Source organism: Papaver somniferum, chromosome 1 (assembly GCF_003573695.1).
Source record: "Papaver somniferum cultivar HN1 chromosome 1, ASM357369v1, whole genome shotgun sequence".
Taxonomy (NCBI): domain Eukaryota; kingdom Viridiplantae; phylum Streptophyta; class Magnoliopsida; order Ranunculales; family Papaveraceae; genus Papaver; species Papaver somniferum.
Window position 1 is genome coordinate 87,804,422 of NC_039358.1, and position 27,535 is coordinate 87,831,956.

General features: G+C 36.7%; 4 protein-coding genes, 1 long non-coding RNA gene and 1 pseudogene across 5 annotated transcripts; 1 reads left to right on the forward strand and 5 right to left on the reverse strand.

Moving 5' to 3' along the window:
* Positions 1-5,234: 5,234 nt before the first annotated feature.
* On the reverse strand, positions 5,235-8,022 carry LOC113293608 (probable membrane-associated kinase regulator 1). Its single transcript, XM_026542197.1, has 2 exons — positions 8,015-8,022; positions 5,235-6,583 (listed from the first exon to the last, which is right to left on the reverse strand). Exon 2 carries the CDS (start codon positions 6,552-6,554, stop codon positions 5,454-5,456), a length of 1,101 nt encoding a protein of 366 aa, XP_026397982.1. The 5' UTR covers positions 6,555-6,583; positions 8,015-8,022; the 3' UTR covers positions 5,235-5,453.
* Positions 8,023-8,237: 215 nt separating this feature from the next.
* Positions 8,238-12,306, reverse strand: LOC113293626 (probable E3 ubiquitin-protein ligase RHY1A). The gene is made up of 4 exons (XM_026542206.1): positions 12,013-12,306; positions 11,671-11,898; positions 10,684-10,874; positions 8,238-9,108 (listed from the first exon to the last, which is right to left on the reverse strand). Exons 2-4 carry the CDS (start codon positions 11,890-11,892, stop codon positions 8,670-8,672), a joined length of 852 nt encoding a protein of 283 aa, XP_026397991.1. The 5' UTR covers positions 11,893-11,898; positions 12,013-12,306; the 3' UTR covers positions 8,238-8,669.
* A 451-nt stretch (positions 12,307-12,757) lies between these two features.
* LOC113293619 lies at positions 12,758-16,298 on the reverse strand. Its single transcript, XM_026542202.1, has 5 exons — positions 15,907-16,298; positions 15,670-15,784; positions 14,941-15,579; positions 14,466-14,649; positions 12,758-13,148 (listed from the first exon to the last, which is right to left on the reverse strand). The coding sequence occupies exons 1-5, from the start codon at positions 15,981-15,983 to the stop codon at positions 13,123-13,125; spliced, it is 1,041 nt and encodes a 346-aa protein (XP_026397987.1). The 5' UTR covers positions 15,984-16,298; the 3' UTR covers positions 12,758-13,122.
* Positions 16,299-18,963: 2,665 nt separating this feature from the next.
* On the forward strand, positions 18,964-21,580 carry LOC113347209 (protein FAR1-RELATED SEQUENCE 5-like). The gene is made up of 6 exons (XM_026590820.1): positions 18,964-19,849; positions 19,932-20,005; positions 20,054-20,273; positions 20,857-21,155; positions 21,252-21,276; positions 21,444-21,580. Exons 1-6 carry the CDS (start codon positions 18,964-18,966, stop codon positions 21,578-21,580), a joined length of 1,641 nt encoding a protein of 546 aa, XP_026446605.1.
* A 371-nt stretch (positions 21,581-21,951) lies between these two features.
* LOC113331021 lies at positions 21,952-22,658 on the reverse strand. Its single transcript, XR_003350633.1, has 2 exons — positions 22,601-22,658; positions 21,952-22,465 (listed from the first exon to the last, which is right to left on the reverse strand). It is a non-coding gene; the product is annotated as an uncharacterized LOC113331021 (long non-coding RNA).
* Positions 22,659-22,947: 289 nt separating this feature from the next.
* On the reverse strand, positions 22,948-26,401 carry LOC113293659 (annotated as a pseudogene).
* Positions 26,402-27,535: the final 1,134 nt, after the last annotated feature.

Here is a 27,535-nt window from a genome sequence, read left to right on the forward strand (position 1 = left end):
TCACCACCACCAACCACCGATTACCACCACCGCCACCGCCTATTTAAGAAACGTAACAACATCAATGCAATCACAATTAAGTTCGGTTACATAATAATTTTATCGAGTATAAAAGACGCCAGCCGCAACATGATTCTGCCATGGGACCATTCCGGAGGTATTTTCCAACAAACCCTTCACTTTAATTTGATTTTGATTGCTTCAATAAAATAGAAATCATCAAAATAGGGTTTTAATAGGAGTTACAGAGCCATGTTCGGTTAGGAAGATTTTCCAAAAAACCATAGTTTACTAACCGAACTTCTTGAAAATGAAGAACACGAAGGATAGTTCGGTTCTATTGGATTTAAAACTAAGTCACTGAACTCTCTGTTCGGTTGTTTCGCAAAAAGTTTTAAAACTACAAAGTAACTGAACTCCACCCTTAGAACCGAAAAAAAACAAATCCAGTCTAACCGAACTTTGTTGTTGTGGCCACTATGTTGAGTTCCAAAATAACCGAACTTATCCAATAGAGTTCGGTTTGTTCGCAAAAGCTTTTAAAACTACAAAGTAACCGAACTTAGCCAATAGACGCTGTAACTTCACATTTTTTTTGTTTGTTAAGTTCGGTAACTTCACAATTTTATCGTAGAAACCGAACTCAGATTTCGGTTGGTTAGCTGTTAGGTTCAAGTTTGCGAAAGAACCGAACTTTGTAAACTTATATACTCTTATATTACGTAAAGTTCGGTTACACCAAAGTTCGGTTAGTTGAGAACCAACCGAACATAACGCTGTAACTCCTAGAAATTCTATTATTTGAGAGTTCGGTAACCTGCGTGTTTGGAAGAAGTAACCGAACTACACTTTCAGATGAGTTCGGTTACTTGTTCATCTCACGGGGCAACCGAACTAGAACTTCAGATGAGTTCGGTTACTTGTTCTTCATATAAAGTAACCGAACTGTTCAAAATCCAATTCAAATCCGGATCATTTTGAAGATTAACAAATATTCTAGGAGAGGATGGAGATGAAGAATCAGATGAGTTTTCATCATTTGAATACTCAAACTTAGTGAATTGAATTTATTTTTTATTTTCCATGTTTTTCTCCTTCATCTTCTCTAACTCTACTCTTTCAATAATTCTACTCAACTAATAATAAACCCATCTTTTAATTTAATCTCACTAATTGTTTTTAACTAAATTATTTACTAATCATAACTTAAAATTAATTAAGAGGGTAGATTAGGTATTAAATAAATAACTAGATATGAGGTGACCTAAAATTACTTCTAATGCCCTTACCCAAAATAAAACCATGGTCCCCCAAAAAAACCATGGTCCCCAAAAAATCGTTCTTCTTTTATTTCTTTTTTTATTAAAACCCATGAACCACAAAATTAAGACTACACCAGCCCATGTTAGCACACTAGTTTGATAACTTTCGTATAAATGAAACCTGTTTTGAGGCATACTGAATTTTTTTGAGGCATACTATATAATGCCAAAATAGGATCACTAAATAAAAAACAACATCACCCCTTATCCACCCTTTTTGATAATGGCATAACTACCCTTACATAATTAGTGTTAATAATTATGATTAGATTTGATTAGCTAGGAATTTTAAGGATTGATTAAAAATAAAATTATTAGTGGTGAATTAGTAGATAAATCAAATTTATGTGAGAGAGTTGGGATTTTTGAGAGGAAGAAAGAAGAAGTGAAAAAAACTTGGGTTTTGAATTTTGAGATTTTAGTGATTAGAAGTGACCAAAATGGGTGATTCAAATCAGAGGTAGACTTCTATACGAGGTTTAATTTCTTTTTATAAGTTGAATCTTTCAAAAAAATGAATTTTTAAAACCCAGATCTACTGACCAGATGAACAGTTCGGCTGATAACTTTTCAGCTGAACCTCCGTTTTTTGAAAATATACCTAGGTTCGGCTGACAAGTTATCAGCCGAACCTAGGTATATTTATAAAAAATTGAGGTTCGGCTGAAAAGTTGTCAGCCGAACTTCACTCTGAAACTGATAAATTTAGGTTCGGCTGATTCGAACAAAATTTAGCAAAGTCGCGTGAGCCGAACATAGTGTTTCTCTAAATCATACACTAGGTTCGGCTCAAAATTGATACTCCAAGATCAGCCGAACTGATCTTCTGAAAACCCTAATTTCATCTTTGAAATCATATTTTATCGATCAAACAAAATAAAATCAATCAAAAACAAGATGGGTTTGTTACACATACATTCTAAAATACATCTAAGAGCAATTGAGGTTTGGATTTCGCACTTCAATATCGCTCATTTTGATTCGTGTTTGCTTTACTTGATCAATTTCTTGATTGAATTGGAGTCCAAGATGTTTAAGTTTAAAGTTTATTTTGATTTTAGGTTTTTGAGGATAAGGGCGTTCTAGTAATTTAAATTGTTTAAGGATATATAGGTAATTGAACTACCTTTAGACACCCCTTATAAACCCATCCTAGATGGTGTAATGAACGAGTATGCCTCAAAAAAAATTGAGTATGCCTCAGAACAAGTTTCTTATCATTTCCTTGATTCTTTCTCTCCTCTAGAGTAGGCAAGCCCACACAAATGACTTGCAGGAGCCAGGAGTCGGGACTAACTACATGAGCATCAGCACAAGCCAGGAGGCTTCTGCCAATCTAAAAGCCCATTGACTAACAAAATCTCTAAGTTTCGTCCAATCAAATACATGCAAGATTCTGGTTGGATGATATCTGAAAATTAATTTCACGGCATAAGGATCCTTTTGATGGAAAAATATTTTCGAATGAAGCCAACCTTTGAATGAAATTAGGCTAAAAGTACAGTTTTGCCATTTTTTTGTTCTCCAAAATAGACAGAGCATCTATGATGCTGGCCATATTTTTCGAAACCATAACTGGACAATCGCATTTTAAGCTTAACACGACACCGTAGCTAGGCTAGAACTTAACTCCGATAGTACCCCATGCCTATTTGATATAGTATTTGATCCCCGAAAACAGTTGATTTGAAACAATGAGCTCACTTCCAGATAACAACTCCAAAGATATTTGAAAATCGGCTTACAAAGGTAGGATTGCGCCAAGCCTATTAGCGCAAGATGTTTAGTTGTCGGCACAATGTGGCGCGAGACTATCTTCAACATGCCATAATCTTTCTCTACGCGTAACATGAGCTATAGTAACGTGAACTATGTTTACTCATGCTTATCAGCATAGTCCGCAAAAGAAAAATACATTATTGAAATCTATTATTATACTATATTGTTGTGGGTACTAGTAGTACTATAATTATAAATGTAGCATGTCAAGTGAATTCCATGATGATTGAAGGCAGGCATCTAATGAGGCTTCTCTCCTTTTAAGTTTTAACTATTAGGGGCGCATGACTAAAAGGAGAATCCAATAAAATGTTGGCCATCCATGTCACGAATTATATGAAAAGGACTCATCTTTTTTATCGACGACTCTATACCATAGTATAGTAGTTATCTATCACAATCAGCTGAGTTATTTTGCAAATTTACTAGCCACCCTAGGTTTAAACTAACCCCACCTCCCGCCACCCTGCTAAGTGCATCTAGAATGGCTGAAGCTTAAAGCCAAAGCCACCTAGAATTTGGCTTTAGCACTACCATTTTGCCCAAACTCTCACACTGGCAAGCTATGTAGTAAACTATGTATAAGGTTAAGTCCTATGGGTGCTAATCTAGCAGCTAGATTAGCAATCCACGTCATCTGGGATCATTGTCCAGCGTTTTAAATCTCAGCTGTTAGATCAGAAAATTAATATCCCACCGCTGAACCATTCAGCGTAAAGATCACTTTTTGAACGCTGCACCATTCACCGTTTCAATCTCGCTGCTAGTTCAATTGCGAACAAATGCTACAAGAAAGAACTAGCGTTAACAAATAGGCCACACTTTTTTTTTTTTTTTGAACTACAACACTTTTCAACTCAATCTAACCCACAGGACTCAGTGGTGATCCATGCTTGTAGCTTCAAAATAATTTCTTCCAAAAAAAAGGGAAACCTCTGTGAAAAACCCCTCCAAACTCCAACATATATTTGGGTATTCCAATTTGGTGTCTATGAGGCAGGCTATCACTCATTGTCACTGACTCACTCCTTGTTCAATCTCTCTCCTCACTTTTGGGATGTACCTCATTGGCTCATTCACTCATATCTCATTCAGCTATACCAATACAAAACACCAGGCCTGGCCTGCTGTTTTTAGCTCCCCACTTTAATCATGAACTTCACCACTAACACACCACTTTGGCTCTTTTTTTCTTTCTTTCTCTCTAGCTCATATGTAATCATAGTGCATGAGGAGGATTATGTCATTACTCCACTATCAATCTATATCATTATCATCCGTAATCTAAAATCTACAAATAAGTCAAATTAGTGGCATTACTTTTAATTCCATCATCAAATATACAAACAAAAGCAAGAATTTAATGGATAGGTTAGTTTGCCTTCAAATTTTGGACATTAGTTTTGGACTAGTTTGACACCAAGAGGCAATATACGAGATTTTGAAAGTTAGCTTTGGAGTAGCTTGAAGCAAGGAGGAAAAATATCCGAGACTTTTACCTACATGCTGATCTAGAATGTAAATATCATTGATCACTGTATTTTATTTTTGAGACGTAAATTGATTTAGACTGTGAATACCGTTGATCAATATAATTTTTTTTTTATACGAAAAAAGAGAAGAAAATATATCTAGCCAAAAGTGTAAGGCTTATACAATTCAGAGATTATGTCTTCTCTCATGTTGAGATGACTAATCAGTTGGACTAAACTATCATTTTTCCAGCTACTTAGAATAATAGATTTGTTACATAAAACTGAAATATTTGCAGTTAGAGCGTTTTGAAGTCTGCTCACTAATATAAATGATATTGCTTTGAAATTAAAAAGCTTAGCGGTTGAGTTTCCAAAAATGTTGTTGTTCTTGAATCTCTCTTTTTTTGCTTTGGCGTACATTCCAATTAACAGCAGCAGGACCAGAGTTCCGAATCACACATGAATTCAATGTTGTGTCCACTCAATTCCGTTGCCCACTGGAAAGCCGCCTCTGCACCGTTTAGTTCAAGCAATTCTCTGGAATTCCAGCCCGATGATTCTCCCCAGGCCTCCTTATAGTTTCCTGAATCATCAATCAAAGTTAGTGCAATGCCAGAATCGGAAACATCAGTAATTATATTTATCCTGATCAATATAATTCATGTCTCGGATTAAAATCGGAATGCTTCATCTCATATGCTTAATTGTTAATTTCGTTGGCAACAAATTAAAAACCAAACCCACAATTTTGTTTTCTTCTCATTAACAAAAACTATTTGAAAAAAAACAACATTACATTGATCGCATAGACAGTTAGACAGATGAGAGACTAATGCAGGCGTGCCTGAAAAAAGTACTAAGAAAACTAAAAACCTAGCTAGTCTGGAACATCTGCAACTGAGAGTTGTTTCAACCATTCAAATGTCCTTAAATGATTCATCAACTCTTTTTGTTTCTTCCCTTGTTCCTTGTCTTTCTTTATCATCTCTTTTTCATCATCAATGTGATCATCATCTTCTTCTTCTTTCTTCACAACAACTTCTTCTTTCATTAATTCACTTCCATTACTCATCTTTTTCCTGCTGCTACTTTTAATTACAACAGTTTTAGAAGAAACAGTGTTCTCAACTGCATCAGTTGAACACTTACAACTCTCAAACCCAAGATAAAACCTTTGCATCTTCTTCTTCTCCCCATTATCATTTCCAGTAGTACCCTTGCTAATGTTCTTAATACTGCTACTTTTATTACTACTACCACTACTGCTACAACTGCCATTAAAACTCTTATAATTTCTAAGTCTAAGATCCTGCAACTCAATTTGAGGTGTTTTGACTAAACCCACTCTAAACAGACCCCAAGTTGTTGATTGTTTCCCAGTTCTTCCACTAATAACATTTCTTCTTACCGATTGAGAATTATTGATAGAATTCCATATCTGGGGTTTTGGACTTGGATGACTATGAAATATGTTCTTCAATGGCTTATAATGACCAGATGTTGTAGTAGTTGTAGTACTTGTACTGGCGGAAGAAATAGAATTGTGACTTTTACTGCTGCTACTTCTACTACTAGTAGTATAAACACCAGATGAAGAACGATCCAATGACGAAGATCTACTTGGGTTCATAGTTATATTACTAGGATTACTGTTTTGTCTTTTTAATGAAAACCCATTTTCTGAACTTACAGAATGCCGTCTCAATGGAAGTATCTGACCTTGAAAGAAAACATCATCAGCTACACATATTTCTGATTCTGTTAAAACTGAACCAACCCACGATCCAAATTCAAACTCTTCACTTTCTGAAGCTTTGATGATGTTGCTGTTGTTATTGATGGTACTCTGTTGATTAACGTCTTGTTTGATTGGAAGATCACAGAGTGACAGAGCTTCTTCGTCTTCTTTCTCTGAATTGTAATCTTCCATTAGTTTTCTATGATCATCATCATTACCCCCACCATTGAATCTTGTCATGAATGCAGATGCTCTTAAATTTGGAATTTCTGAATTCGTGCAGAAAATGAAGAAATGAGAGAGGTAGATTTATAGAAAGAGAATCAGACAAATATGAGAATTTAAAATGGTATTAAAGTAAAGGTAAAGGTTGTTTTTAAATTATAAAGTAAAGGTTACAAATTGCAGGCTAGTCGACCAAATGATGATTCCATTTTCTGTTAGGATTTTTGAGAAGAAGCAGAATTAGAAGGTTGATTAGCCGGCCTTTACCTGACCAAGTGTGACAACTCTCTATCAGAAACCAAGAAAAAGTTTGAATCTTTTTGAGCAAAAGAATTTAAAAAATCTTGTGTGTTTGAGTGGGAATGAGAGCTAGTAGTGCTAATGATAGTGGGATGCTCTTATTGGTGTTGTGAGATTGATATTTCAAACCCTTGAAAAGGTTCTTCTAAGAATATGAAACGAAAAGCAAAAGAGAGAAAAACAGACACTGACCCTTTGTTGAGATATAGATGGTGCTTGAGATTTATAGTGGTGATAGATTTTTAGAGTTGAATTTTTTGAGTTATAGAAAGCAAACATTTGAAGAAGAACTTGTTGTGAATGAAGGATTTTGGTGGTGTTATAACTGTTCATGGACGGCTTGTGAAATGAGTGGAATTCAATTTCAAAGTTTATAGTAACTAATTTTTCTGTTGGGTACGTACTGTTGATGACGTGTTAAACTAATATGGCGCCACGTATGCACAGAGTGGGTCCTGCTTTTCTCATCTTCTAGCAATTTAGGAAGTTTTGACTTTTTGACTGCTCTTACGGCTTTATTTTTATATAAGTTTCAAGATTTTATTGTTCGTCTAAAATGGGGTTCCGTACCATTAATGAGGTTTGAATCATAGAATCTTGGTGTTTTTTCATGGTACGTAGAAATATTAAGGACCCTAATTTTGTGCGGTTATAGCCAAAGCCGGCTAGTCGCCAGTTTAGTACTAGTGTGTGTGGTTAAAAACAAGGAACAGTATCCTTTTTCATAGGCTGCTTGCTTTTCTCAGAAGCAAAACCAGAACTGAAATCTGAGGAATGAATTTGGAGACAAATTTTGCTCTTGTTATACTATTCAGTTTTCTTTTTTCCATGCACAGCTGATGAAAGCGCATTTGCTACTTTTCAAGACACTTTCCTGTTCATTAAACAGTGTTTAGTCCTTGATATTAGACTTTTTTCTTTAATTTGGAATACTATGAATGAACAAGCAAAACATTCGGGGAAAAAAGTTAAAGAAGACCAGTGGGTAGATAAATCAATGAAAGAAATCAGTTCTGTTATTCCAACGAGAAGTTGTTTGGAGATTAACGGAAAAATGAATTGTCATGTTAAACTATGGTCGGTCATTAACCATCGGGTAAATCAGTCTACTGTGTAATGTCCTGTGTTATGTTTTTTTAGTGGTGAATGTGTAACCAGATGGTCATTGTACCTACCAACTGTTGTTCGCAGTCCAAATTCATCGCTGAACCATTCATTGCAATGACATTCATCCCAACCAACCACCATCTCCATCACTCAGAATTAAAGATTGCTATTTACTTCGAACAGATTTAATCCAATTTGTTATTCTAACTGAACAGAGACTTCTCCATAATGATGATTACATTTACACCATATAAAGGAAGAGAGAATGACTGGAGCCACACCACAAGTGCATTATGTACAAATATGGACCCTGAAACATGCTGCATTGAATTTAATTTCAGAGAGAGTGGTGGAGAATCACAGATTGATAAAGAAGTCTATCAAAAAAAACATTGGATACATACGCTCGTGTACCAGTTTCACGGGTTATTGCTTGTGGCCTGATAACAATTGAATATGATAGGTCCATGAGAGATGCCTTCACAATCACGTAACTCTTACCATTAGACTCCTCAACCCTACCAGAGAGAATTTTCCAGGACAACTCTACTCAAAGCTGAACCAAAAAAGGATAATCAGTCGAGTGCCAGGCCAGCTTCTTATTATACACATCACACAAACAACGGTTAAATAAGTTGATCTCTCACAACTACCAAACTGTCCAAGGGGGAAGAAATTAGTTAAATGTAGTACTACAACATTTCAGAAAGAACTGGATGGTACTTAATTTATTGGTTTATGATGATGACCTATAGGTGTTCGGCAATATGGGCAGTCTCCACATTTCCGAACCCAGGGATCTAAGCATGCCAAGTGGAAGCGATGCCTACAGGGCAGGCAAATTAACTTGTCACCCTCCCCAAACTTCTCAAGACATATACTACAATCTGCCGCTTCTGAAATAACTTCAGATTCTACTTCGGTGCTGAAAAATTCTTGTGGTAGACTATCCACCTCTTCTGAGCTGAGTCCTGTCGCCCTCTTTGATTTTGAAACTTGTACTGATGATGATCGGGTAGATGAGTCGGGAAACAGGTTACTGACTTCAGCTAACCGCTCCCTTGATGTTTCAGTATCCCAATCCGCTGCATCAGTGCGCCTTAAGTCATCAGGGTAGGAGGACTCATCCAAAGAAATCCGAGATGAAAGCCTGTTATTTTGTCTAGCATACAAGGAGAAAATGTCTGTAAATTTCCGAAAGGATACATAATCATCTGGATTGAATACAGACGTAAAAAGGCATCTCGAACCAACAAACCATTGATTTAAAAGAAAATTATGAACTTCACATCAACAGGGTTACAGTTTGGCTAGTGATCAAATGATAAATTCTGTGTACGTCACATTTGATAATTGGAGATACCTACTGCACCACCATATATCAGAAACAGCTTTTAATGAATACGAATGTACAACTGTTGCCGGATAAAAACGCAGGCAAGCTACCACCAAGAAAAAACTTCAACATTGGACGCAGACAAAGATCACCATAATTTTATCAATATCCTATTGCAATGTTTTCTTTTTTTCCCGATCGGTAAAGAATTTGATGCTGGCAAGTTTCAAACTCAGGTCACTGGTATCATCACCCAATGACTTTACCACTGTACTACAGTGATACCGGCATCCTAATATGAAGTATTGAAAAGGGGCAATGGCCGATGTCACTATGGTACAGTGGTGAAGTCATTGGGTGATGATACCAGTGACCTGAGTTTGAACTCTTCAGCACCAATTCTTAACTGATGCACGAAATCTTTACCAATCAAAAAAAAAAAAAAGAACAGGGGCAATGCTTTAGATTGCTCAAGAAAGAAAAAAAAACAGGGGCAATGCTTTAGATTGCCCAACCAGATTGCAGTTTTCTTCCAGGAGACCCCTATTAAGGTTTTGCCAACTTAGGAAGGTCCTAAAAGTTGCTAATGCCAGGTATATACACATCATCAACATCACTCACGACAGTCTTTTTACTTCAAAATGTCATTTACTAGTTCCTAAAGGCATATATATAACAGGAGCGGAAATGACCTAAAATGTCTGAAGAAAGAATGAAGCTGACAGAGTTTTAGGCACTTCCGGGGATACCAAAACTAGAGCACTTAACTGGACATTTCAAAAGCATGAAATCCCAAGACAGTTGACTCTTGACATTTAGCAGATTGAGAGATGTCACTTCGTTTTGGAACAAACAGCTGTCATTACTATATGCATATGTAGCACTAGTGTGCAAGTTCAACCGTAAGAACATTGCTCCAGGTTCATGTATACGATAAACACTGTATACAACGACACGGACACGGAGTCAGTGTCTTGTGTCCAATATGCTACTTCGACGCGACAACTTAAAAAATAAGAATACGGGGACACGGTATACACTATATTAATAAGTAGCTTACGATAAACATATAAGGTAGTGAACTTCACAAAAAAGCATGCATATATATCTATATGAAGAGAAAAAGTTGGATAAGAATGGTTTTGAGAGAAAAAGAATGGAGAAAGTCTTAGAGGAAGATCGGTAGAAAGATGTAGAACTAATATTTAGTTCCTAAAATTAAGCTATCTAAGTTTCCTAATATTTAGAATTAACATTTTGTTCCTAAAATTAAGCTACCAAGTCTAGAGCCGCATCTGCAGTATTAATATGCATATCCGTGTCGATACGTATTGACAAGGCAACTTCTTTTTGTGCGCGTGTCATTGTAACACAGGATAAACAGTTAAATGAGAAACCAACCTGTTCGCTGCGATGGATACACCTCTAAGTCTCTCAACAAGCCTTTCCCTGGCTAGTAGTACTGCTCCAGGTAATCGATCACTGTGAGGAGAAGTCAGCCGATTGGGTCTATTATGCAAAACTTCGATGCTCCTACTGTTTCTTGTACCTGGTTGACTGGTAGCATTTTCAGTTCGAACTGAATCATGTTCCTGAAACAATTAAAGCTCAGACTATGATGATTGAAGGTGAAAATTTACAACTACCAACAAAATACAGTCACAGGGATCCATCTAGTGAAGCATCAGTGATGCCATCACCAATGAGGATGATTGAAGATGAGGATTAACAACTACCAACAAAATACAGTCACAGGGATCCATCTAGCGAAGCATCAGTGATGCCATCACCAATGAGCGAAGGGTGGTGCCAAATGTCCCAAGGATTATGAGTAATTGGTTCCAAGTAAAATCAGAAAGAAAGTTAACACCAATTGGTAAATATTAGTTTTGGCGGCAAATGAAAATTCAACAGGAAAATTTTGCAAGAGCCTTGGTAACTTTGGATTCATCCATAGATAACAATGATATGCAGTAGCCCCGTGAAATCGAAAGAAAAATAAACAAAAACACAACAGTCCTAAATTCTCGCTCATTAAACTTAGGATGGAACAAAATTTTGAAGTTCATGTGAGAAACATCAGACATGCTAGAAGTTCATGTGAATTATATTTTTCAATAACACTAACTGTCAACTATCCTCAAGTCACAACATGCATTCTATTGTTATAATCAGAATTTTTTCACAATCCTGCATAGAATTCGATACACTTTACCGTGTCTTCTATCGCTGTACACATAAAAAAGACTATCCATTTTTTATGAAAAAAATCCTTCACCACACATTCAATTTTAAGTTCGAATTCTAAAGTAGGGTTTCAAATAATGAAAAAAAAATCATTTAAGAAAGTCTTATTCAATAGGTAACAAGAAAAGTAAATTTTCTTACACGATCGCAGAGATGCTGCCTCAAGTGTGGAGATCGTCGCTCACAATGTTCGGTGGTATCACGACGCTGTTGTTGTTGACGATAATGATATCTCCGACGGCCATGATTCAAGTGATAATTTCTATCAAGAGGAGAAGATAAAGAAGAACCAAATCCTAATTCAGATTCTTCACGTCCTAAACGAGACCTCCTGCTATAAAATAACTCCGATGCGCTCGACATACAAACCTAAATCAAAATTCAAAAAAAAAAAATGAATAAAATGAATACAAAAATGCATTTTTATACACATGTATGTAGAAATTTTAGCAAGACCAGAAGAGGAGGAGAGGTGATAATTACCAAGTAGCTTCGTAGAAATTTGTTTGAGAGAAAATTTTGAGTTCGTAGAGAGCGACGGATTTTTTTTTTGGTGTTTTCAACTGCAAAAATGAAGTGCTGTATGTCTGAATATGAGAAGCGGACCCACCGGCAATATTTTTGTTGGATATGGAATTATGGATAAGATTTAAGAAATATCTAGTGGGAAAAATTTCGATCTCTCATGGCGGTGTGTTCATGCGGATTAGGAATAAATTGTTAGCATTGATTTGCATTAATCAAAGAAACTGTTTGCTCATTGATTGTATATAGTTCCTTCAATGGGGTAAAAGACTTTCACTCTTTCAGTTTCGAAGTTTTGAGAAGAAATACTATGATACTCAAAGGTAAATTGTCATACATTTGGCATCTTCTTTTTGGCAGTTTTGTTAGCATTGCTTAAGCAGTTAAGCTTCCCGATTAAGATAAATTTGACTGCTACTTTACATCAAAATGTAACAATAGTGAGCCTACCGAAGACTTGATTTCTGTTCAACATGAGATGAGATCTAGAGAACGACCAATGTGGTCTTCAATGTTCATCATTTATATCAGATCTATTGCGTATTTGGACCGCCAGCTTTCTCCTAGTTTCCTAACAGGTTCATCCCTTGTTATTATCAAACTCCATGTTCTGTTGAAACAGCCTCGAGATCGGAACCCAACTTGATCCCTCTTTTTCCAGGAAGTCCGAATAGCATTATTAGTTTGCTTCTAAAATAAGATAGTGAATTGAATGTTTAACCGGATTTTTCACCCATTAACTGTTTCTATATACAACATAGTACTACATAAAAAGTCACTATCAATAGCATTACACACAAAAATCACATTTCTTTCTTGAGAGGTTACAAAATGGGGATTCGGTTTATAGAACACCCCTGTTGCCACATTCTTTTCAGGGATTCAAGAAATACATACACTATCATATGCAACCACTGTGAGCAAATCTCTTGGTGCATCCAAATACCACTAACTCCTCCACAAGAAGCTCTTGCAAGTTTCTTCGATTGGACAGGATGCATATAAAAACACATGCTGTCAATCCTGAAAATCATCTAACCCAAGATTGATAGACATTTATATCTTCTATTAGATTGCACGTAGAACAAATAGCACTGCAGGGACAGAAAATGTACATCAGGCTCGATTCAAGGAGTGAGAAAAGAAAATTTGAAAAACCAATTTATGGAATGGATTTCTAACTAATTCCAGTTGATGAAAAAGAATCGATCAACTTATGAAATGCATTTCTAACTAATTCCAGAATCATAGAGGAAACTGCAAAGAAGAAGTTCACATCCACAAAGTACAAATCGATGACTATAAGGTAACCAACTAAACAACCACAAAAAATGTCTCAAATTTATCTTTAGAAGTCTTAACAGAACAACTACATATGCAAACCACTTTTCCACTTCGAGAATATCTCACCCCCATCCACACATGCGGAAGTAAAAAATGTACCAACAATATCTATCACCACAAACAATTGGAGCTAAAGTTGGAACTTCCAAGTAGACAACTAACATAACATCGAATAACCTACAAAAGCTTATAACACTGTTTTACCGCCAAAGGAAAGAAAATTAATTAAAAAAGAAGGAATCCAAATACTTGTTTTGAGCAAGAAGCATAACTTGATATTTAATTTGAACCATGAAATGATTTTCAGAACATTTCGATGATATTTACTATCACTAAGTCCACTTGAGCAGGATACATGCAAAGAAATAAAAGGAAGAGTCGACCAACATTTGTCTCTCATGTTCATGAACCCGGGTGCATACATCAATTTTTATGTACGTGCTTTGCAAAAGGGGAACATAATAGCTTAGCATATATAGACATCCGGTATGGTGCTCATAAGTAAAACTGGTGTTTGCCATCCAAACATCAGTTATCTTTGTACTTCGCTAAAAGTGAGAGCTAAAACTAAGATTGTGCTGGCATCGTCTTTAAAAGCATGAAAAGAACATCTATACTACAGAGTACAGACCTCCACCAAGTTAAGAATTGCAATCCTAAACACTAAGAGGACAAAAATTTGGAAGACTCTGGTTTGTCTGATGCCACCAATTAAGTGCATCCCGCAGCAAGACTAGAGCCTTTATAACACTATCCAACTCAAATATGTGGTTTTACACACGAAATCTCATCAATCCACACTGTCACGTGGAGTAATAACAGTAAGTATGACATTCACAACACCTAGATAAGTGTGTCCATTAATTATATAAGAACGTTCACAATGCTATCCAAAATAGACTATACTACAAATAGGCAAGACAAACAAAAAATGTTGCACAAACAAGCTTAGAGAAGGAAACAACTTCCTTATGAGAATTCATCTAGCACAAGTATAAGAAAGAAACTCAATAGCCCAGATGAAAAAAAAAGACTTAATCATCTGGTTGAAGTGAAGGTCAACATACCAAGCAAGCAAAGGACGAAAATAATCCACATTGCCACCTGAACAGGCCGACTATATTGGATTTGATACTGAGACCTTTGAAGCTGTCTCTGAACAGCTCCCATCCACCCATAAAGATGCTTCTCATAAGAATCATCACAGTTGTCAAGGCAGCTCTTACTTCTCTCGTAGCATGCATCAATTCCCTTCAGAATGAACAAATGGAAAATCAATCAGTAACGTTGCAAGCCAGCCAATAAAGTACATGAGATTTCAGAAAGAACAAATGGAATAACAATCAGTAACGTTGCAAGCCAGCCAATAAAGTACATGAGATTATATGGACAATAAAAAACTGAAGTCAAACATTCCTCATTAGTATCAACTGAGTCATGTGCAAGGGACTAAGTTGACAAAACGGAACAATAATTGGTAACATTTGAGACCCAAACAATGTGAACAACAAGAAAAATAGGCGAAGTTGAAAATATTCTCACCCGTGTCAACTGAGCTGTGTGCAAGGGAATTGCATCCTCTGCTTGATGGCAATCCCCAGGCTTCCACTTTGTAGAAGCATTCTTAATCTTGGTTGTAATTTCAACTGGATTGAGCAATCCTGAGAAACTAAGTATTCTTGGTGGAGGGCGATCTGGCTGAGGATTTAGAGGGACATGGTGGAAACTATCATCAGCTATCCCAATCTTCCAGGTACCAATATCAGCACTCGCACTTGCTGTTCTTCTATGCCCAATCAATTTCTCTTCCTTGGTCTCTTTTGCTTCTGCCTCAGCTGATCGAGATGAATTCTTAGAACATTCAGGCATTGCCATTTCTTGTGTCCCTTGTGCATTCCCTTCTTCTTCAGGTTCAACCCTACGAGTATTATTTACAGGCAATCGAGCTAAATCTGTTGATGAACCAGACAAAAACATAGCAAGCTCATCTCTCTCCCCTTCATCCAATCGAACCCATGAATGTGTGGCTTTCCCTTCTGCCATGGCAGATTCCCTCAACGAATTCTCAATTGTTTCAATCTGATTTCCAATTGCAAGAATGAATTGCCCATGCCTTGTCTTTGCATCCTTGGCTGAACTATCCACGTAGCTCGATCGAACCGCACGCTCAAACTCATCAAGCTACATTTTACAGCCCAGCTATCAATAACCCCTAATTTCACAACAAGAAACAAACAAACTTCTAGAAATTGATAAGAAACTAAAAATTACCTGCCATTTAGCAGTGCCATGAGTTGTATGTAGATCTCTTCGAAGCTCATCAGGATCACAAACACTGGCAGGATTTTTCCTCTCATGAAGCCATGTTCTATATGCAGATTCCATCCTTCAAAATCACAAAAATCACATTTTTTTTAAAAAAATGCATAAAAAGTTGAAACCTATAATCAAACCCATTTTACAGCAGAATAACAATTAACCAAACCCTAGAAACCCAATAATGAATACCTGTCTGCGGATTCTTGTACTTCTTCCGCAGCAGAGAAAAATGGATCTTTCTCCCATCTATCAAAATTGGAACTCATACTACAAAAATGCTCCCTTCTAATTTAATTTAAATTTACAACAACAATAAATCCTAGAGAAAATCAAACAAAACCCCAAATTGAGAGATCGAGAGAGTTATAATAGTATTGGTCCACCGACGCATAATTCACAAAGTAAAAAAATTCAGACGAAGGTCACGGATTGGACGCAGTGTAAATGAGTGAAACAGCCATTAAATTAAAGAAGAAAACTCCAAAATTTTGTGGTTCTTATTCTCTCTGGTTTCTCTCTGTAACTTTCTGATGGCCCCGTGTGAAAATGACGATGATGGCGAAACTGTGGATCAAGGATTAATTATTTGCTGGTTGGTGTTGTTAAAAACGGGATTAGAAAAAGATAAAATCAATCTGAATTAAAAAGTTCCTTAAATTTCGGGTTTTAATTTTTAATAGTATAGTTTCCGATACATAATCTTGGCATGTTATTACACATCAATGCTTCAAAATAAATAAATGTTATTACACATTTTCAACCGTCAATACAAGTGGGTCCCTTTATTGTAATGAAATCACCGTTGAGATTGAATCATCATTTTCTTAGATTTTTTTTAGATGCTACACCTTACCAAATCCTAGCTTAATTTGGGGCCAAACATTTTAATTGGGGGCCTTGCACTGGAGGACAAAAAAGGTCGCCCGATCCGAATTTGGGCCCTCCTTTAAAAAATATTTTCTAAATGGTTACAATGTCCCTAAATAATTAGTGATAATCTTAATTAATTAGTGATAATCTTATTTAATTAGAGTTTAATTCTTTTTTTTCCATATTTTTTGTCTGCAATTTTGTGTCTGATTTTTTTTTTCCCAGATCTGTATGAAAAGTCGTCATGGTATTGAAAATTTTCAGTGACGACCCTAAACAATCGTTAATTTTTCGATTGTTTCAGTGACGACTCTAAACTGTCGAAGATTCATTAATGGCGGAAATGTACGGCAGTTTTGAGTCGTCATAAACATAATCAATTCCCTGACGACCCTTTGGAAGAGTCGTTATTGTTTTAATTATGTATCTGACGACTGTAAACAGTCGTTAATGTTTTAGAAGTGTCGTTAAAAACAATCGTTAGTTTCTAAAAAGAGTCGTTATCTTCATCGTTAATGGCGGAAATGTACGACAGTTTAGAGTCGTCATATACGTAATCAATTCGCTGACGACACTTTGGAAGAGTCGTTATTGTTTTAATTATGTATATGACGACTTTAAACTGTCGTTAGTTAGGGTCGTCATTTGAGAAAAAAAATAGTCAAGGGTAAAACACTATATTCACGATCGGATTAATACGCCCCTGAAAATTTTGGGGTGCAAATAAAATGTCATGGCCCCCAATCAAACGAGGTACCAAATGAGCTGTTGTTGTTTATACTCACAGTCACACAGGACCTTAGCCGACAAATCTGCCATCTTTATCCCGCTGGGCTTTGTTGTTATTTCATTTTTTTTAATAATTTGTTCTCGGTCATTTCATGTCTAAATACCAAAATGCTTAATTACCCACCCTGAAAAATTCCAAGATTCCGTTTATGGTTGGTAAATCTTGCCGGTGGGAACTTGGCTTCGCAAGCCGATGGTTCTCAAGAGACATGAAGCCATGAGTTAAACGGATTTTTTTTTTTGATCGGTAATTTTTTTTTCTTTTGATCTTTTGATTGGTAAATAATTTGATGCTAGCGAGTTTCGAACTCGGATCATCACTCTGTGACTTTATCACTGTACAAAGATGACATCGGCATGATTTCTATAGGAGAAATTTGGGGTATCACTCTGAGGGTGGGTGCAGAAGGATCCCTTTTTTTTCCTTGCAGAAGGATTCTTGAATTGTTGATATAATTCTGTGCTATTTTTTTGGAGAGGGATAGAAATAACTAGGGGTGCACATACCCTATCCTTACCCGCCAACCCTACCCTACCCGCCAGTTTTTTAACCGTATCCTATCCTATCCACTATTTGGCGGGTAGGGTGCCGGGTAAAGATTTTCTTAACCGCCAGTAAACGGGTAGGGTGGCGGGTATAGGCCATATTCTACCCACCCTATCTAGAAGTGTACATACCCTACTCCTACCCGCCAACCCTATCCTACCCGCCAGTTTTTTAACCGTATCCTACCCTATCCATTATTTGGCGGGTAGGGTGGCGGGTAAAAAATTTCTTAACCGCCGGTAAACGGGTAGGGTGGCGAGTATAGGCCATATCCTACCCACCCTACCCGTTGTGCAGCCCTAAAAATAACAGGTCCCTTTGAACAAGGCACATGCTGGCGAACGAAACCCAGCACCGACACATGTGTGCACGCAAATTCTATGTCCGAGCAGCTTTTATTTAGATGTATGCTCTAGGCCTTGCTGATAAAGGCATTCAACATGCATCACACACCAAATAACTTTACATATACAGAGTTTTACGGCTTATAGATTGCTACATATAATTTTAAATTACTGGATGATCAAGTGATGAACCATCCAGGAAAGGCTTTTCAACTCCTTCAACATTTCTCAACCAGTAAGTTTGGAGAAAATTTTTGATGGGGCGAAATTCGAAGGGGGTGTGGGGGACCAATCATAAACCGGTAGTTTTTCTTTTTAATTTGAACGGTTTCTAACTAACTTTAATTGTGTGTACACTCCCAAATTACCCCTCCATTAATTCCAGAATAAATATCATCAAATATCTAAAGTAATAACTAACCGGTCAAACCAACCGATGATATATGGAAACAAATAAAACACGATCTCACTGATATCTCGCTCCCTCATATTGAAAAGATCTTTTGTAAACCTGAACTTTGTTTTCCTCTGTTATTTACGGTTCTTCAAGCAGAGGTAAGTTCTTGATCTAAACTCTAAGACTAATTATTCACGATCTCACTGATATCTCGTTATATATCACATGGCTATGCTATCCAGACATCTATATTTTTTCTAAATTTTAACTAATTTATAACTTATTTTTCTATCAACAGAATGGAAGAGCAAGAGAAAAGTTATTCAATTGATTTGAATGAAACTATTGATCCAGGAGAATCTATATCGGAGGAGAACTATGTTCAAACAATTACCGAAGTGAGTGTGGTTACTGGAAAGCCTATGGAAAATGACGAAAACATAATTGGAAGAACCTTCAAGTCTGACGATGATGCATATGAATTTTATAATGCTTATGCAAGGACGGTTGGATTCAGCGTGAGAAAACAATCTGCTTCAAAAAGAAAAGCAGATAAAGAAGTTATGGGAAGGATATTTTGTTGTTCGCGTGAAGGAGAACGCGAAAAACACCCTAGGGGGACACCAACTAAACCTCGAGCGCTGACGCGAACTGGTTGTATGGCAAGAATGCAAATTAGGATTAATGGCGACGAAACATATTCTATTGTGAGTTTTATGACGGAGCATAACCATGAGCTTTCTTCCCAAGATAAGGTGCATTTGTTGCGATCACAAAGAAAAATACAACCTGCTCAATCTACTTTAATAAATAATATGGTTTATGCAGGATTTGGAGCAACTAGGATTTTTTCGTATATGAGCGAAGAAGCAGGAGGGCCGCAAAATCTTAATTTTACTCAAGAAGATTGTAATAATTTGGTGCAGGCAAAACGTATTGATTATCTAAAAGAAGGTGATGCGAAAGTTCTTTTAGCTTATTTCAAAAGAAAGCAAAAAGAAAATAAGTCATTTTTCTACACTATTCAAGTTGGCGATGACGACCGTATTATGAATTGTTTCTGGTGCGATGCTAAATCTAGACTAGATTATAGCATTTTTGGAGATGTTGTTTGTTTCGACACCACATTTAAGACTAATGGTTATGACATGCCATTTGCACCGATTGTTGGGGTGAACAATCATGGTCAGACTATACTTTTCGGATGTGCTTTACTAAAAAAACGAGACTACAGATTCATTTGTATGGTTGTTTGAAACATTCCTAGATGTAATGGAAGGAAAAGAAATGAAAACTATATTCACTGATCATGCAAGTCAGATGGCTACAACAATTAAACAGGTATTTCCTAATGCTCATCATCGTTTGTGTTTATGGCATAATTTTCAGAATGCTGCTAAGAATTTGTCGAATATATTTGGTACTCATAAATCATTTGCAAGTGATTTTAGAAAATGTATTTATGATTACGAGACTGAGGATGAGTTTTTGTTGGGCTGGGATCAATTACTTGAAACATACGACTTAAAAGATAACAAATGGTTGAATAACTTGTTCAAGTTACGTGAGAAATGGTCACAAGTATACGGAAGAGAACATTTTTGTGCTGGTATGACAACCACTCAAAGAAGCGAGAGTATTAATAATTACTTCAAGAAATACTTTAAGAAGAAACAAACTCTTTCAAAATTTGTAGTTTAGTCTGATAAAGCAGTGGATGCGCGGCGTGAAAAGGCTAAAAAAGCATACCACAAATCTGTGTCGACGCAACCAGACCTGACATCAGTATGGGAAGTAGAAAAAAAAGCGGCTGAAATATATAATCGAAAGATTTTTAATGAATTCCATTCGGAACTTCTGAGGCTCATTGATCTTTATTTTTAACTCGATACTGATGACGGAACAACAAACATATATAAAGTATCATCATATATTGGAGAAAGGGGGCCTCGTACAGTACGTATCACTTCCTCTAACCTTACATTTCAGCGTAGCTGCAGAAAATTTGAATTTTCCGGTATATTATGTGCTCATATCTTGAAAGTACTTCGCCATTTAAAGTTATCTGATCTCCCATCTCATTATTACCTAAAGAGGTGGACCAAAGAGGCGTCAAATATTACTGTAGTATTTGATTCTCAGGGAAATAACATAATGGTTGATTGCGATCCGTCGCTATCTACACGTTATAGAGTTGTCTCACTTAGCATTATCGGTACCTAAAAGTGGTTGTGTAAATGAGGAACTAAGTATAGTTACAAAACAAGCGTTATTGAGGGTTCTAGAAGAGATTAAGTCTCACTCGACGTCCCAGCCGAGTAGCATGGAAGATGTTTATGAAAGGAATTTGCTTGAAAGAGATGACGAAGATATTCAACAAGTGAACATAACTGTTAAAGATCCCATTCGGAAAAAAAAAACAAGAGGAGAGTCTTCCAAAAGACACAAGAGCGGTCCAGAGAAAGGAAAAAAGGGAAAAAAACTCGCAAAGGTATCACTTGTCAACTATCCTGAAATTTAATTTGCTATACAATTTATTTCGATTTTGATTTGCTTTATAAACTTCATTTGAGATTTAAATTTCCAGTTCACTAAGTTAGTTTCTCCACTAGGTCTGTTCCCTGCAAGAGGGTGTCATTTTTAATGTTCTAGACTGCTAGAGCAGTAGTAATATCACTGAAATAGATATTAAGATGTTTTATAGATCTTCCATTTCCAGCAAAATCACTCCACCGGTTTGGTTTTACATAACTAATATATGTGATGGAATTGTTGACAGATACAGGTGTTGTTGACAAGTCTGATCCTTCCAAATCTGACAAGGAAGCGGCTAAACTTTCTTGGGATGGAGTAACAAACAACCAGAAACTTGGGCATGGGAAGAGAATCCCAATCCCTGCCAAGAAGAAAATGTAGTTTCCTTTTATTGTTTTTGTAGTGGGTATAACCCCATGGTTTTAGAAGTTATTCTTCCGTGTGTTTGTTGTCAGGCTTTTGCTGTGGTCGTTGTAGCACTGTCTCGTGCATAGATTAAACAGTATAGACTTCATTGTGCTTAAATATGATTTTAATTAGAAATCTAAAGCTTTGTATTGGTGGTGGTGATTTTAACTACAAAACCAAGAGATAGAATATTGCTTGTTTTCACATCTTCATTAATGTAAGCATCAACTTTATAATGCTGTTACTGTGTCCATTAACATTGTCTACTTCCAATTCCATGGTCTATAATGGCAAGTGGTATCCACCAAATGACTTTCCCTTCCGGAAACAAAGCGAACCAACTTGATGAAAGTGGTTCATAATTTTTACTTGATGAAAAGATCTTTTCAATATGAGTGAGCGAGATATCAGTGAGATCATGTTTTATTTGTTTCCATATATCATCGGTTGGTTTGACCGGTTAATTATTACTTTAGATATTTGATGATATTTATTCTGGAATTAATGGAGGGGTAATTTGGGAGTATACAATCACAATTAAAGTTAGTTAGAAACCGTCCAAATTAAAAAGAAAAACTGACGGCTTGTGATTGGTCCCCCACACCCCTTTCGGATTTCGCCCCATCAAAAATTTTCTCGTAAGTTTGTCCAAAAGAAGCCGCACCATTAGGAACATCCTTCATTACTTGTTCGTGCCCTATTGGGTAGTATATCCCAGTGCGTGGATGAGGGATCCAAGACGGCAGATGAAGTTTTTTCTCTTCAACGTCTTCATGGTCAATTGGGTCTCTAATAACTTCATTCATTTGATCTGTCAGAACCATGTTCTGGAAAGAACGAGCACTTTGCTTAGTTACCCTGCAAGAAAATCACCCCAGGCCATTAGTCAGAAATTTGACGCTTAAAGTAAATTTGATATATTGAGTAAAACTTGATTAAGTTTTAAAATCTGAAATAACTGCTGAAATACGACGCAATGTTATATGTAATTACCGGAAGAGAAACAATTTTGCTTTGCGAGACCCTAACCTCAACATCTACCAAAATGAAGTCATAATATTTCATACAGTACTTTGTTCTTATTCTCATGAACTATATATTATGACTTGTCATTTGTTTGGGAAGTGAGAATAAAGAGGCAAAAGCGAGAGATATCAGTTGAGCTTAGAATCCCATGTATCATACGATTTCATTGAAACTGAAATTTTTTAGAGACGAGATTAGTATACATTCCATCAACATGAAGAAATGTGAAAAACCACAGATACGTAGTTCATCTATGATGTACATATATACATATTACACTAAATATACACATAATAATTATAATACTGCACCGAATACGTACGTAGCTTCAAACATGGCAAACCATTCTAACCTCAAGAGTAGATGCACTTGGGATGCAAAGTCCATTAGTAGCGCTTCTGCTATTCCTACTCAAGAAATCATACCCATGATTAATAAGTACCTTCTTGATCCAGTTTGAGCCTCGCCTGGCTCTCACATTCGAGTCCCCGAGAATGAATGACATCCCAGCTTCCCTTGCTTCCATCAGCTCTGCCAATTCTTCTTGTGTATCTCCATCCATAATTCTTGGATTATCAGGCAACACAAATGTCACTCTTTTTTTGCGCTGGACTACTGAAGGTTGTAACTCTTTCTTTTTGATTGAAGATTGTAACTCTCTTATTTCCCCTGGACTTGAAACTCTGAGAGGCACCTCCTCTTCATCCTCCCATATCCGAATCCCTTCAGTATGCGCTGAAGATATCCCGACCAATGTCATTCTGTTGTCATGATTATGCAGTACTCCTACTCCTAAAGTGTGTTCTTCTCTCCCCGAACGAATAAACTCCGCTATACTACAAACAAGTTGCTTCTCAAATTCTATATTGTCCTTGTGGATGTCACGGTACCCATATCGTACAATGCATCTATAAATCCTGAATTCTTTTGGGCCAATTCGGCCAACGAGGAATCTTTCCTCTGGCAGAACATAGGGGACATGAACGGATTTGATGCACAGGAAGACTAATGTCTGGTGGAAAGCTGGAACATTGGTAACAAAGTGAGAGAAAACTGCAGGTATTCCGGAGACGAGCTCAGTATGCACAAGGCCAATTCCCTTCACACGGACAATGTTTAGACTGGGGCCAAGGCCAAGGAGCCAGTCTAGGGGAACCTTGTTGTGAAAATCAGATTCATATTTCATAAGACTGCCGTAATGCCATGTGTACATGACAACAAAGAAGACAGATGAGAGAGCTAATGAGACCCATGCACCATCCAAGATCCTGACGAGGGAGGCAACAAAATAGAGCGCTTCAATGGCGCCGAAGAATAATATGAAGCAAATGGCGAAGAACAAACTCTGGTTCCAGCACAGGACCATAACTAGAGACATCAAGACGGTAGTAATGAGCATGACTGTTATAACAGCCAATCCTAACATTGCCAAATGAAAAGAAACGTGTTATCTCATTAAAGATATATGAGTGAATGGAAATTTCAAATTATGGATAAATTTTCAAGGCTTTACCTGAAGCATTGGCCATGTGTGTGGTGTCCCTAAAACCAATTGTAACTGCCAAGCACAACACCATCAAAATCCAGTTGACCTCGGGGATGTAAACTTGACCACGTATCTTAGACGATGTATGGACTATTTTCACCCTTGGGAAACAATTTAAGGCATGGCACTGTTTAATAATTGAAAAAGTTCCTGTGATGATGGCTTGGCTTCCAACAGTTGCAGCAAGTACAGCTATGACTATAACTGGCCATCTTATTCTATCTGCAACATGTTACAAGTAGTCCCTCTTGACTTAGCACAAGTCCACTTGGTACAATAATAGATGTCCTCTAGGCACAGAAGAAGAGAGGCAAAATTGAAGCCATTATACCTGGTACTGATACATAAAAACCAAATGGACTCGCCATGATGCTTAGACAAATAAGCAGCTTGCCCCATATATGCGAGAACCAAGGATGGATAAAGAAAAGAGGTAAAAGCAATCTGAAAAACAGTAACAAGGCTCAAATTATTTAATAAAAGGGAAAATAAAATGCTGAAAAGTATGTTCTGGAGTATACCTTGATGGGTAGCTGTGAGAAGTGTCCAAGATCAGCAAACATGGCTTCGGAACCTACAACAGCAGAAAGGATAAAATCAAAACATATTTTTGTTGGCAAAGGACTTGAAATAGCTGTAACTGAAAAGTCACTTACCTCTAATACATAATAGTATTCCGCTTAATGACATCCATCGGCCCCTTCGAGACTTCTTTAAGAATATATACATATAGTATGGACATAATGCCTTGTAAACTTGAGGATTCCAGTAGATAATATTATAAAGACCAACACCACTGATGCATAAAAGCCATGTTATGACTACCGGTGCAAAAAGAAACCCTACGCGGTGGGTGCCATAATGTTGGAGAGCAAACAAACAGACCAGTATGGAACATGCTAGAGGGAGTTCTATATCTGCAACACAAAAAAAATATTTAGCTGCTGGAATAGAAATCAACGGCGTAGCATGAAAATGGGTGATTTAAGAACTTACATCTATGTTGGTGTTTCGAAATGGAAAGCTCTAGACCTGATATTGCAGAATAAACTGCACAAAAAAGCTCCGAATTATAAGTTTAAAAGTGGAAACAAGAGCAGTGCATGCAAACTAAAATTTACCTGAGATAGCAGGTGAGAAAACTCCATCACAGATTGCCATGGAAGTTCCTATCAAAGCGAGAATAAGCAACACAATCTGCAACACCTTATGCTTCTCTAATGTTGCTTTCACCATTGCATTGATAGCGGACTGACAAGTAATGCTGTCTTTCTTGTATGTAGAAATTTTCTCATCAGCCAACTGAGAATTGGGTAAGAACCAACCAACTCTAGAATTCCTACACAGCTTAGAATACAAAGAAAAAATCCCACCTTCGCCATTATCATCTGCTTTGAGTACTATGAACACATATTTGATAAGAGGAATAAGAGTGATTGTCCAGAAAACAAATGATAAAACCCCAAATATCTCCTCGTTTGTGGTTATCTTTTGATTGACTTCTGCAAATACACTCTTGTAAACATAAAGTGGTGAAGTACTTAAGTCTCCATAAACTACTCCTAAACTCTGATATGCCAAGGTCAGTACTGTCCTCCATGAATCCTTCTGTAACACAAACCAACAACAAGAAAAACAAAATCCAACTGTTCAGGAAGATTCCTTAATCTATTGTATACGATCAAAAAATATTCCAGAACACCATACTTACTGATAACACATAAGAAGAACTATCGGCTCACAAGCCAGTCTACAGCTCACAATCCTAATTTAAGGTTGTCATAGTTGAACATAATCACATCCATTTTGTTTTCTAGTTCTTGGTGATCACCTCCAAGAATCATATGATCTGTTATGAGGTCATTTATATAGTAAGCCAGTGAAACTGATGTAAAAGTCCATCTTTCTGTAGGCCTTTAAGGCCATGAGGTTCAGAAAGTTATCAAGGCAGCATATTTGTTTTCTCAGTCTTGAGAAACCAGAATTGAAGTCACGGCCTGTATATGTGCATTCAACAATAGTAATCCTAACAATCCCTTGCTGATCTAAATGCTCAAAGTAGCTAAAACACACGTGAACAAGTAACATTACGAATTCATGTAACAAGAAAAACAGTCTGTATAGATGTAATATTGCTCGTAATAACGAATACTGATATTCTTACCTTGATAGTATTTCTATGACTCCCACCTTCCAAATCCATGCTTAGATTATCTCAAACTTATAGGAAATGATTATAAATTCATTAGTTTCTTACAACAAACTCGGCGAATACTGCAATTCTATGGCAGACCTAACCCAATTCACGAAAGAAAGAGTTGAAATTTGAAGGATGGTGAGAACTTGCAGATATATCAGAAGACCAAGTCATATCAAAAGATATAGTTTCAGTTATTTGGCAAATGTTGGTAGTGTTTTTTCCTTGTCAACTAAGCTCCTTTTTTTCCCAAAAATGAATAAGTTACAAAGGGTGAAGAAATGGTTTGAGCATAAAAAGAAATGCCTGTGTTGTGCAAAACAGCTTCTAATAATTTGAGTGGAGCAAGTAACGCCGTATAGAGTTCTAGTCAACAATCCTGTGGAAGAAAATCAGTTATATATGGTTAGTAGTTAGCACGATTGTCTTACTTCTAGTTTGTGTTTCTTGGGGATGAGATTACATCTTAAAAAGTCTTGATACTTGAAAGATACTCCTCAGGTTAAGAGATACTGCACTCTGTCAATTAAGCTGTAATGACCTGCTAATAATTTTTTTACGAGAAATATAATTAACAATGGGGCGAATTAAAAAACATGCCGTATGTTGAAGCTGAAAGGACAAGTCATCTTCTTGCCTGTGTTAGTTAAGAATACTTCTGAAGTCATTGATGACTCAAGAGAGGCATTTTTCCTTGAGCTACACTTTCTGCCTTGTAAACTAAGATATTGATTCTTGCGAGTCAGCTAATTGCCTAGTAAGACCGGTTATTATCAACAAGTACCAACAGAGAGTATGAGGAGGCAATTTGGATGAAAAAGAAATATAGGAAAAAGTAATGCATGGATTTCATTATTCCATCTGATACTATATGTTGTTGTATTATGTGGTTGGGAGCTGATCAACAAAGGCTGCTAAAGAATTTATAGTCAGAACAAGAACAATTAACTCAAGTTCAACTGCTACGGCCTACGGCTGAATAAACTGACCATGTTCAACTACCATTGTATCTGTATCCACCTTTGTTTTCAAGGAAACTTGGATAGGGTGCATATATTAGTTTTTTTTTTTTTTTTGGAGCATTGAGGATTTGTTAGTGAAACGACAAGGTATAGAGAAATCTGAAGGTTTTCTTATTATGAAAAGCTTAAGATTACAA

What these genes read in the sequence shown, in the direction of transcription:
- LOC113347209 (XM_026590820.1), top strand. Translation starts at nt 18,964, where the DNA reads ATGGAAGAGCAAGAGAAAAGTTATTCAATTGATTTGAATGAAACTATT. An exon ending in TGTTGGGGTGAACAATCATG is followed by an intron (nt 19,850 to 19,931) that starts GTCAGACTATAC and finishes AAACATTCCTAG; the next exon opens with ATGTAATGGAAGGAAAAGAA. An exon ending in TAAGTTAGTTTCTCCACTAG is followed by an intron (nt 21,277 to 21,443) that starts GTCTGTTCCCTG and finishes AATTGTTGACAG; the next exon opens with ATACAGGTGTTGTTGACAAG.
- LOC113293619 (XM_026542202.1), bottom strand. Translation starts at nt 15,983, where the DNA reads ATGAGTTCCAATTTTGATAGATGGGAGAAAGATCCATTTTTCTCTGCT. An exon ending in ATGGCACTGCTAAATGGCAG is followed by an intron (nt 15,580 to 15,669) that starts GTAATTTTTAGT and finishes TGTAAAATGTAG; the next exon opens with CTTGATGAGTTTGAGCGTGC. An exon ending in TTTCGTCCTTTGCTTGCTTG is followed by an intron (nt 13,149 to 14,465) that starts GTATGTTGACCT and finishes CTGTCCCTGCAG; the next exon opens with TGCTATTTGTTCTACGTGCA.
- LOC113293626 (XM_026542206.1), bottom strand. Translation starts at nt 11,892, where the DNA reads ATGTCGAGCGCATCGGAGTTATTTTATAGCAGGAGGTCTCGTTTAGGA. An exon ending in GGCAGCATCTCTGCGATCGT is followed by an intron (nt 10,875 to 11,670) that starts GTAAGAAAATTT and finishes TAATTGTTTCAG; the next exon opens with GAACATGATTCAGTTCGAAC. An exon ending in GTATCCATCGCAGCGAACAG is followed by an intron (nt 9,109 to 10,683) that starts GTTGGTTTCTCA and finishes CTTGTATGCTAG; the next exon opens with ACAAAATAACAGGCTTTCAT.
- LOC113293608 (XM_026542197.1), bottom strand. Translation starts at nt 6,554, where the DNA reads ATGACAAGATTCAATGGTGGGGGTAATGATGATGATCATAGAAAACTA.